Consider the following 12,483-nt stretch of genomic DNA (forward strand, 5'->3'; position numbering starts at 1 on the left):
AACATTATAATATAATTTATTAGCTATACAATAAAATAAATAGATTACAGGCAAATATTAAGGAGAGAGATGTGTCGAAACAGCTTTTAAGGCAGAAAATGCTTCTCTTCCTGAAGCTTTTATATATTTAGTTGGAGCTATGAATCCATGTTTGCCCGTGTCAGATGTGTTGAAACAGCTTTTAAGGCCGAAAAAACTTCTCTTCCTGCAACTTTAATATATTTAGCTGGAAGTATGAATCCATGTTTGCCCGTGTCTCGCAATTCAATTGTAAAACTGTAGGGTATGCCAATGGATTTCGCCCAGTCATCAGAGCCACCTATAATAATTAGACAGACATTAAAGTGGTATTTACATACGTACGTAATTTTCTAGGCCAAGTTGCTATTTTATGCAACTTAAGCATAACTGTTTAAAAAAATGTCCTTTCATTCTAGGCTACCTTAAAAATTCACAAGACCTTCATAATCATGGTCAAAAATCTTCAGAATCAAAAGCAAAATATTCAAAAATTAAAATGTGGTATGGAGATGGAGATTCGAGTTTTGATCAAGCATAAAGTATTTTCTATGAAAACGTTATTGATTTATTTTGATTTTTTTTAGTTGTTCATCTAGAAATATTATTTTGTTGCTGCTGTGTTGACTTCCACAACATAAAATAATGTTACGGACCAAATTTCTAAGTAAGCTGAAGTCTACTTGGTGTACTCCGTAAAGATTTGCATATCGTAAATTTGCTCCGTAAGATTGCATAACGTAACACAAAGTCTTAAGCTATACAAGCGTCAAAGTGTAGTGAGAAAGAAGTATAAAGTACGCTTCAAATTACGCTTCTCCCCTCCACACTGGATTCTGCAAGGCTTCGCAATCCTACGTAAGACCTTACGCTAATGTGGTTATAAGACATACCAAACACGTCAGAGCTCTGAAGTTCAACAAACTTCAATTTTCTACGTTTCAAACAGTTCGTGGAAACAAACTGTAAGTAAGAAGTAACTTGGTTCAATAAGTTATTTAAGTTAGGGCAAGACCGCCCAATTAATTCTGAATAGTTTGGCCACACAAACTAAAAAAGCTTGCAATGGACGAGATAGAGTGATTCTTTTAGGTAAAATTAGATAAGTAAGGAGCAACATTAAAACTTAAAACAAACAGAAATTATTGCGCATATGAGGGGGTTCCCCCCTAGTCAATACATGGCTCGTTACGCTAAAGTTTGAATTTTTCGAAGTTCCAATTCCTTAAGAATTACCTCTGAATCACAAAGGCCGTTTAATTAGAATAGATAGATCTTTTGAAAGTACTAAAAAGAAATTTAGCACAAAGAGCAAGGTATTGATTAGGGGGCATTAGGGGGCAAACCCCCTCATATACGTAATAATTTCATTCGTTTTAATTTTTAATGTTGTTCCATACTTTCAGTTGAAACGACTTGTTTTTTTTAATTATGGTTAGTTTACATTGCAAATACAGCAGTATACAGTTTCTTTGTTTAAATAGATTCTACAAAGCCAAGAAACCCTTGTTTACATTTACAAAATACATTGTAAAGACTATTTCTAGTTTAATTTAAAGAGCTTTTCAAGTTTCAAGTCGTATACTCTAATTTTTGTAACAATTGGCGGAAACACTGTTGCAGTATCATACCTTTCCCTGTTATTGAAGGTTCAGATATCAATAAATCAACGCTTGTAGATCCGGGTTTATTTTCTTTAAGAAGTCTTGGGCTGGTACAAAATCCTACTTTAGAAAACCAGGAAATCTGTGGGGGAAAATCTTGAGTATATCCAGCGTGAGGACAGTAAAAAGAGCATACATAGAAGCCAAGGCCTTAGCCAGGATTTTTTTCAGGGGTGGAGGGTATTTTTTTGGCGGGGGGGATACAAAAAAAACTTAAAAACGCATCAAAAGCTTGTTTAAATGCATTTTTTTGCGTTTTTACGACCCGGACATTTTGTTGGGGGGGGGGGGGTCAGAATAAATGTTAAATTTGTATTTTTTGCCAGATGAAAGATCACGGATACGTGTTTTTTTCCAAGGGTGATCATATCGATCCAGTGGTCCTAGAACATGTCGAGAGGCCTTATTCGAAAGGAAATTAAAAGTTCTAGTGCTCTTTTTAAGTAACCCAAAAAAATTGAGGGTAACTAGGCCCCCTCCTAAGCTCATTTTTTTCCCAAAGTTACCCGACCAAAATTTTGAGATAAGCATTTTGTTCAAAAAAATTCGACAATGTAATAAATATGTCTTTGAGGATGACTTAGTCCCCCCCCCAGTCCCCAGGGGAAGGTCTGCAAGTTATGAGCTTTGCCCATTGTTTACATATAATATTGGTTATTGGTAAGTATACAGACGTTTTCAGGAGGGATTTGTCTGGGGGGGGGGGTGGAGGAGGGCGTTACGTGGGATGATCTTTCTGTGGAGGATTTTTTCATGGGAGAAGGGACGTTTCTATGAAAGGGCGCCGGAATTCGCAGCATTATTTAGAAAACGATCAGAAATTGAATAATAAAAAACAGTTTTTTCCACTGAAAGTAAGGAGCAACATTAAAAATTAAAACGAACAGAAATTATTATGTATATAAGGGGGTTTGCCCCTAGTCAATACCTCGCTCTTTTTTTACGAAAGTTTTTTTTAGTACTTTCAAAAGAGCTATCTATTCTAATTAAACGGCCTATGTGATCCATTCTTAGAGAATTGGAACTTAGAAAAATTCGAACTTTAGCGTAAAGAGCGAGGTATTGACTAGGGAGCGAACCCCCTTATATACGTAATAATTTCTGTTCGTTTTAAATTTTAATTCTGCTCCTTACTTTCAGTGGAAAAAACTTGTTTTTTTTATTTAATTTTACCTAAAAGAATCACTCTATCTCGTCCATTGCAAGCTTTTTTAGTTTGTGTGGCCAAACTATTCAGAATTAATTGGGCGGGTTCGTCATAACTTGCATAACTTACATAAGAGATCTGAATAAACGACAGAAAACTAAAAGCCGACCCCTGTTTTCCTGAAAATCTTAGAAAAATCATTTAATTTCTCTTGTTTTGTGCCAGTAATAGAGATTTTCAGATTCAATGAAACTTATATCATTAGAAAACATAAAATTTGTTTTTTGACTGAAAAGAGCTGAATTTTCTTTTTAAAGTGCAGCTCCTAAAAATATTCTTGTATACCTGCTTAGAAAACATTAAAAATCAGCTCAAAAGAAAAATAATTGAATAATTTGACAGCTTTTGAAGTTTCCTGTTGGGCTAACTGCCTTGATTGAAATCTTTAAGGACACAGAATGCAGATTATTTATGCTGTACGTACATTGATTAGCCTGAACAAATAGTAAGAACAACTTACTTAATAATTAGCAAGAAACTACAGGCTTCTTTTGTTTTGAACTAGCATTTTAAACTATTGACACATCTAAAAACCCCTAGTAATTTATACCAGAATTTCTTTGGAAGCTCCCTGTGGTGTTGAGGAAAGCTTGCAAATGGGTCCTTTGTCTTTGAGACTGCCAGTCGATGCTAACAATCCCAAAATGAAAGTTTTCGTATTGAACATCCTTAAAAGTATGATTTAAAAAAAAAAATTCTTAAACATGAGAATCTTTCGTTTTTTTTCACTATGAATACTTCGTCGTAGTATAAGCCTTACCAGCAGCAGGATAGAGCACGTCAGCTGAGTTTCCAACGGTAAATGTAGGCCCTCCTTCCCTTTTAATCGCATCAGCCATTAAATCTGCTAAATCTTTCATTTCATTGTAATCTTCGGGACGTTGATTATTCCTGTAGCCCCATGGAATGAGAATATATTGACCATAACTGTGAAATGTCAGGTATACCTAAAACATAAAAAAAATTAAAATAGTTCTTAAAGATATTTTATTTTTTAAATTTTTTACCTGCTAAAAAGTACCCTGGACGCTTTTCAAAATACCCCACCCCATCCTCAATTCATACCTTAAAATTTTTATGATGACATTTTGGTAATTTTACAAGTAGGCTATATATTTGATCTGTTTGCAAATATTTAGTAATCCAACAGAATTCAGCTCCCCTTTCCCCCAAAAAATGTTGCATACTTGACTGTCACAGAAGTTATTCCCAAACATATACTAATCAAGTACAACACTTTGGTTTCATTTCTGGAGTTTCTTTGCGCTTTGTGAACTCTGTCATAATAAAATTAATCAGTAAGTCGATCAAGCATACACATTATATGATCAGAAGTTATGGGGTTATGGTATATGCATTATGTACATATTCTATATATCTATATATAAATTTTTTTGTCTTCTGATCATTTCTTGAGAAGACTTTTTTGACAATAAATCTGAATTGGATCAGGTGCGTTTTTTTCCTTCTTGAAATTCGATGTGTAGAAGGAATCTCTCCTTTAGGCATAGTGTTTTTATAATAGCTACTTTTCAAAACCTTGTTTTAGTGTTTTCTTTGGCAGGTAGCCTAATAGGAAACTTTGCCTCATATATGGTGATTTTGACCAAGCTGTATTGAAGGAAACTTATTTGCAGTATCATGCTGAAGCACAAAAAATAAGACTGTATAGGTTAATCCAGAGCCCTGTTTTCAGGCCGCCTACATCCAACACGGAGTTTGACACGGGTTGTGTAAATATTCGTTTTGAGTGTCGGGTTCAACACGGGCGAATATCTTTTCAAAACCCATGTTCAGCCATGCTATTCTGGGCGTTACAATTTTGAGGATTCCGTGGCCAACACGCTTGGAATCCGTAAGATGAAAATGATTTTAAGTTTCGCTGGGTTCGACATGGAGAGCCTGAAAAACGAATTTTGCCAAAGCTGCTCAAAACACGCTTCAAACCCGGTGCCTGAAAACACAGCTCAGGTTTAGACATGCTCAGACTTTTAAATCTGTCAATATGACGTGTCAGTATTGAGCTCAATGGCAGTTCATTCACTAGTTCCTTTCTGTTTGGAAGTGTGCTGTATCACGAGCTCTTGCTCATGATATGTCCAGGGTGGCCACCTTTGGTTATTTATCACCATTTCAAGTTATTTTCTCATTGCCAAAAAAATTACAAAATCAGCACGTAATTCCATAGATAATTGAAGAAAATCGCTAAATCAACCAAAAAAATCACTAAAATATAGTAATCTTTTTCACCGGCAGGAAAACCTGGTTATTTCAAGAAGTGAAGTTTGGTGCCAATAAATGGAAATTTAGAAAAAGTGTTTTTTGATGAGAGATGTACGCTTCCTTTTTTTGATTCTTCAGGTTGAATCGAAGTGCAAGCATAAAAGCATACAACATTATTGTTTATATTGTATTTCAGCATTTTGCTTTCAAACAGTTTCGTGGTAATGAACTGTAAGTAAGGAGCGACCCGGCTCAATAGTAACCCAAACTCTAAAAAACGGAATTTTGATACCAGTAGATTTATTCAAAGAATTGGATTTTTATGCTGATTTCAAATATATAAGTTTCACGAAGTTTAGTCTTACCCATCAAAAGTTACGAGCCTTAAAAATACTTCATTTTTGAAAAAAGAGGGAAACATCCCCTAAAAGTGATAAAATCTTAATGAAAATCAAACTATCAGATTGAGCCTAACAGAAAACACTACTGTAGATGTTTCAAGCTCCTATCTACAAGAATCTGGAATTTTGTATTTTTTGCAAGAAGAAAGATCACGGATGCGTGTTTGTTTGTTTGTTTTTTCGTTTTTTTCCCCAGTGGTGATCGTATCGATCCAGTAGTTCTAGAATATCGTGAGAGGGCTCATTTGAACGAAAATAGAAGTTTTTTGAGATGTCCATTTTGTTCAGCATAGTCCAAAATTTAATAAATATGTCTTTGAGGAAGACTTAATCCCCACAGTTCCCGGGGGACGGGCTGCAAAATATGAACTTTGCTCATTGTTTACATATAGTATTGGTTATTGGGAAGTATACACAGGTTTTCAGGAGCGATTTTTTTCTGGTGGGGGGGGGGGGTTGGTCTGAGGAGGGGGTTACGTGGCAGGATCTTTCCATGCTGGATGTTTTATTAAAGGAAGGGACATTTTTATGAAGGGGGCGGCGGATTTCCCAGCATTATTTATAAAACAATCAGAAATTAAATAAAAAAAACAATTTTTTTCAACTAAAAGTAAGCAGCAACATTAAAATTTAAAATGAAAAAAATTAATACGTGTATGAGGGGGTTTGCCCCCTAGTCAACACCTCACTCTTTACGCTAAAGTTTTCTTAGTACTTTCAAAAGAGCTATCTATTCTAATTAAACGGCCTTTGTGATTCAGGGGTTTGTGATTTCAACAAAATCCGAAATTTAGCATAAAGAGCGACGTATTGACTAGGGGGTGAACCCCCTCATATACATACTAATATATACGTAAAAAAAAACAGTAAAAAACAAGCGATAAGGCTCACTAGTAATCAAAACTTTTAAAGACGGAATTTTGATGTCAATAAACATATATCAAAAGAATGGGCTTATAGTGTTGATTCAGCATTATAATGAAAAAAGCTGTTCCCATTGTTCCAAGTAAACGAAAATAGTGTTTCAGAAGCCATTCTTAAGGAATAGGGAGAAAATTCGTAAGTTACGTATATTTATTATTAATAAAAACGTTCGTAAATAAAATTAAAAGTTCTAGTGCCCTTTTTAAGGAACCAAAAAAATTGGAAGGCAACTAGGCACCCTCCCAAGCCCGTTTTCTCAAATTCGTACAATACAAATTTGGAGAATGCCATTTAGCCAAAAAAAGTAAAATAAATAGGCAAATTTTGCTTTAATTATTCATATACGGTTAGCTAATTTCAAAACCTGTGTTAATTCAAAAACGTTCAGAAATTAAATAAAAAAAACAAGTTTTTTTTTAACAGAAAGTAAGGAGCGACATTAAAACTTAAGACGAACAGAAAGTATTCCGTATATGAAGGGGGTTGCCTCCTTCTCAACACCTTGCTCTTTGCGCTAAACTTTAAATTTTCTCCCAATTCTTTAAGAACGACTTCTGAAACACTATGTTCGTTTAATTGGAACAATGAGAAGCTTTTTCCAAAAGTACTACAAACTTTAGCGTAAAGAGCAAGGTGTTGAGGAGGAGGCAGCCTCATGGGCATACGGAAGAGGGGCAGTGGGGGCCGCTGTCCCCATGGGCGCCCATATGGGGGGCAGGGGGGGGGCTCTTGCCCCCCTGGCTGAATGATGCTGCCTTATTTTTAAATTTTTGTTCTGAGATTTCTATTATATAGCATTCAAAGTAGCAATTAGACGAAGTTTGCCCCCCCTGGAATTCAGCTTATGGGCGCCCATGGCTGTCCCCCCTAGAATTTCTAATTTATAAAAGGTATGGCTGATAAAGCAGTTGATAAAAGGTAGATGGTTGAAAAGGCTGGAAATAAACAGCTGAAATGAATAAAAGTCAAACACAAAGTAATGATCCATAATGTCTTGGAAAGATTTAGCTCTAATCCAAGAAGATTGATTAATGCTGAAACTTATTGATGATTTATGGTTTTTGGTGATTACTTATTGAAAAAGATTTCATAGGTATGATAGAACTTGCTGGCAATGCAAGGTTTTGTAAACTGCCAATATAACTTTCACCCCAACCCCCTTCATAACAGAATCCTCCCCCCTAGAGAAGAAGCTATGCACGCCCATGGACATCCCCCTTAATATACGGAATAATTTCTGTTCGTTTTAAGTGCTAATGTTGCTCCTTACTTTCTATTAAAAAAAAACTTGTTTTTTACTTAATCATCACATAGAGAAGGTGTGTAAATCTAGATAATTAATATAGATTAGTTAGATTAATATACATCTATATAGATTAATTAATCTATATAGATTAATTAATCTATATAATAATTTCAAGAGAATGTCTGCTAAATTTACAACGAGTTGAATTTCAAGTCTCAAAAATGGAATTTTGCATCACTTGTAAAGAAGCGTTATGAGCTTTACTGTGGCTGTCAAGTCGGTGATTCGATGATCCTGCTTGTAAATCCCATGACATAAAGGGAACCATAGGATCATTTAAATGAATGCTACTTTTGTATTAGAAATCATTTAAATGAATCATATCAAATTATTCACATCTAAAACAAAACTTACAGTTAAGTATGTGAATTTTTACTCTGCAATGAGAACTATCTTACACAATGAGGAATTCCTTGTAGCAGTATATGCAGACACGGCTTTGAGTAAGAACTTCGGTTGTGACCAAATTCAAAATAATTTCAATCAAAATAAAAATGATCATACATATGAAGTCAGTAGCTGCCAAACAATTAAAGGCGGTAGGTGCAAAAATGAGCATATTCTGCTGCGTGCTATTGCTTTTCTTTGCGGCCGTTATCATCGTGTTTATACACAGTTCCCAGGAGATTTTGACTCGGGGGTGAGACTGAACACCATTCGGTGCATCTCATGGCGCAAAACATGCAGTCCTGCTATTTCTGTTGTTGATAAATTACGTGTTTTCGGGAATAGGGGATCATTTTAAATACGCTGATGATTTATCCATGCTGCTAACATACCTACAGTGCAAGTGCCAAGTTGTTCTGCGGTTAGGTAGTGACCTCAAATCAACTTTTGTAAATCAACAAGAAAACTCAAAGTGAGGAGCTTCAACCCTCTGTAACATGATCTCTCCTGTCCTGAACCATGATACACAGCAATCTCAACCGCAGTTATACTCGGTGTTATACCTAAGTAATACTTATGTAATGTAAAAGTTATACCTATGTAATTGCTAGGCGTCAGCAGCTCTAGGGATTGCAACATAAATAAAAGCACCTGATACGTATAAAAATCCGTATATCTAACCATAGTAGTAGCAGTAGTTGTAGTAGTAGTGTGTGCATAGTTTCCTATTATTAGTTCAGTATAGAGCCCCGTATAGAAGTCTGTATCCGTATATGTAAAAATATCAAAGGCGCAATACAAAACTAAGAAGCAACAAGCCCGGCTAGCTCAGTAGCTCAAGCATGCGGCTCCCAATTGCCGAATCCCAGGCTCAAGCTAGGGCCTGGGATTGTATTTTGTTTCGGCTGGAAAGAAAAGTATTGTACCTAAATGTGTGCCCTATTAGGTAACAGTTGCACTTGGGGAGTAAAAACACACGTTTTGGAATATTTGGTTCATACAGATCGCTAAAACTTGACTGTTCAAACGATTTATCAAAATTTTTCCTACTTTTTTTCTATTCAAAATTTTGTAGAATTTACACGATTTATCATAGCAAGAATATAGCTTTTTTGTATCATGCTGACTTGTAATTCTTTCTTTTCTCTTTTGATATATTAGTATGGAATTTGTCTTTGAATGATGTTAATAATATTCAAAGATTTCTAATCTAGGGTTTATTTAATGCTATTATTGATTATTATAATAAACTGAATAAAGCATTTAAGGCATTTGACTAAAATTACTGTATCTCGAAAATTCTTTTCTCAGGTACTGGGCAGGGGTTCCCTCCACCTTGAAATTAGTTTCAATCATCCAGTGTTGTCAGAAGCCAAAATTTTTTTTAGGAGGGGGGGGGGGGGTAGAGCAATGAATTTTACAGACGGGCTGGTCTTTTTTACTTACTGATTTGGATGATATTATTATTAGAATGACTTAATCTTTTGTTTTTTACTAACTGAGACTGATATTCCTTCTTTTATTTTATGTTATATACTTCCTTCGGCCCATTTACCCTACTGAAAAAAAATAAGCCTGTAAAATAGTGGCACTTTGCGCCACTATTTCGAGAATTTTAATTCCTTTTACTGATTTACTGAAAAACTGGGGGAGGGGATCCTGAATACGGGGCACCCCTGCATTTGCCTCCACCTGGTGTAAAAAGGAAAGACGAAGATTGAACCAAAAATGTCTTTTTGCTTTTTGTGATTACCTTTGACAATTAAAGTAATATCACGATATATTGTGCTTAAAGGCGAGTTTTTGTGTTTGAGGAACAATAACCGGATCCAAAATGGCACAGTTCATCTTTTGTCCAGGGCCAATATTAAAGTTTTGTTAATAAAAAAGTAGGGAAATAAATGTTAACACACCTTCAGAGTAGAACTTTTATCTTCTATAAATGTGGCCATAGCGGCAGTTTCTGGTTCTGAGAACGCCTTTTCTCCTCTATAGATTTCACTGCAAGGATTATTGCTCGTACCCAGTCCACCCCATTCGTGACCAAAGTTGCGATTGGGATCTGCACCAAGACATCGAGTCGAGGATTTCTTCGAACGAGTTTTTCTCCAAAGTCGATCCCCTGAGAATGTAAATTCGTAACCATCAGGGTTTACTACCGGTAAGAAATACCTAGAGAATCATTCAAGCAATTTAATGAAGAATAGAAAGACAGGTATTTTATTCGATCAACAGGTTAGCTTAATTTAACACTTAAATACACCAAAATATTCTCAATAGAAAATATGTACTAAGAAAATATGCCTTTGTGAATCTCAAGTAATTTCAGTTGCTTGAAATCTCAATAGTACACACCACAAGCAAGATCATGCCAATTCATTTTAGTTCAAATCATTGAATCATTTTCTTAATCAAATCATTTCGAGGGATGTAGATCAAACGAAAAGTGCAACATATCATGTTTTTTTTCAGTACTTGGGACGATTATAGTATTTGGGACCTGTGCTTACTTCTTTCAAAGTTTTCGTTTATTAAATGAGATTTGAAGGCTTGCGTCGCAAAAATACTAAACTACTGTTGTCTGTATTAGTGGTAAGAGCACTATTAACTGAAGCATATAGGGGTGAGGAACACCACTATTAACTTAAGTATAAATGGATGAGGAACAGCACTATTAACTTAAGTATAAAGGGATGAGGAACAGCGCTATTAACTGAACTATAAAGGGATGAGGAGCAACACTATTAAACTAAATTATAAAGGGATGAGGAACAGCACTATTAACTGAACTATAAAGGGATGAGGAACAGCACTATTAACTGAAGTTTACAGGAATGAGAAACAGCACTGTTAACCGATGTATAAAGGGGTGAAGAAAAGCAGGGCCGTAGCTTCAGCATTTTTATGGGGGGGGGGGGGAGGTGAATAGGGCTCCACCTCCAGATGGTCAACTAGCATGGGCCATCGTTCGGCAGAAAGTAGTGGCGGTTCTGGCCTCTTCAATTTTCTTATCCTTGCAGTAAGTATTAAGTATTATTATACAAGTATTACAGTAAGAAACTTACTGCCAACTACGACCCCCACTTTTTTTTAATAAAGATAAAAATTTTATTCTACAAAATGATTGCGCCCTAAAATATCTGTGCTTGGGGCAAGGGTCCCTCAACCCCTTTCCTATAAAACCACTTGTGGGGAAAGGGGTATTAGAAAAGTTGTGAAAAACACAAGCCTAAGTGTGTTTTAAAGACGTCTGAAAATCCGATGATTCTTTTTCCGAGTTTTCGCCCATTAGTTTAAGGGAAAATCAAGTCTCTTTGTTGAAAGGGGCCATCACAAGTATGAGCCAAAGCTGAAGTTGGACCATTAATTGGATCATGTTTCTTAATTAATTGGGTCAAACTTGAGCTGCTTTCACTGTTAAGGTTGTCTTCACTCTTTGTTCTTGTATTACTATAAGAAAACGTAGATGGGAATCAAATTCCTATTAAATTATTACCCCATCCGGCACTCAAAGGAGTGGAAGATAAACACACTTGGTCAATCCCTGAAGAAAAAGGCGACGAGTCCCTGAACAAATCTGAACAAACTTTGGTCTTTTGGCGCAAGATCGGTCAAGTTGATGGTCAAGCGTCGTTGCCCTATGCGTCCCCAGGCGTAGGAAGATCTAAGTAAGTAAGTCTTGTTCTACTTTCAGTTTCAAGACAAGACAAGACCTTTTATTGACAAAAACATATGACAAATAAATTTCTAAACTGGTCGACGGAGAGCAGGGCTCGATGTGTCGGCCATAAACAAATATAAGAAAATGCCGAAATAACAAATACAGGATATAAAAAAAAAACCAAAAAAAAAACATACAAGGTAGGAGATAACAGGTGGCGACCCCATCGCAAGAAGACCCCAACAAAATTCATACTAATATCAATTATTCATCAATTCCAACATTCAGACAAAGAACCTTTTTTGAAATATGTTTTTTCAAAGAAGATCTGCTCTTGAAACTTGGGGACATTTCTACTAAATTAAGTTTATTTACAAAATGAGGAATCTGATATCTGATCGAGAATCTAGCTCTTTCTGATTTAATTGGAGGAAGGCGATACTTCTTGGAGCGGACGTGGTGGGCAGGAGAAATCGGAATCTCAATTATACCCAAATCATGGAAATAATTTATTGAAGATTGAATATCATAATACCACATTGCTGTATGCAGGTATTTCAGCTGTTTAAGATTAAGTATATTGAGAAAAACATATAAAGTTTGAGTTTCCGAGAGATTTTGAAGCCTTATTGGGCGATGAACAAAAGTACCCAGAATTCTAATTGCCTTATTTTGAATTATCTGAAGAGGTT

General features: G+C 35.6%; 1 protein-coding gene across 4 annotated transcripts in view; it reads right to left on the reverse strand.

Annotated features, from left to right (window-relative positions):
- Positions 1–12,483, reverse strand: part of LOC148949127 (carboxypeptidase B-like) — a 111,813-nt gene continuing 99,330 nt past the window's right edge. For all 4 annotated transcript variants that reach the window (XM_089092834.1, XM_089092833.1, XM_089092832.1 and 1 more), the window contains 3 exons: positions 10,044–10,302; positions 3,650–3,836; positions 1–319 (listed from right to left, as the gene is read on the reverse strand). In XM_089092834.1, the coding sequence (XP_088948960.1) occupies positions 138–319; positions 3,650–3,836; positions 10,044–10,302 (628 nt within the window). In that variant the 3' untranslated portion in view covers positions 1–137. The remainder of the gene's footprint in view (positions 320–3,649; positions 3,837–10,043; positions 10,303–12,483) is intronic.

The sequence above is a fragment of the Artemia sp. Qi Xiang Cuo genome, chromosome 8 (assembly GCF_049724085.1).
Source record: "Artemia sp. Qi Xiang Cuo chromosome 8, ASM4972408v1, whole genome shotgun sequence".
NCBI classification, from domain to species: domain Eukaryota; kingdom Metazoa; phylum Arthropoda; class Branchiopoda; order Anostraca; family Artemiidae; genus Artemia; species Artemia sp. Qi Xiang Cuo.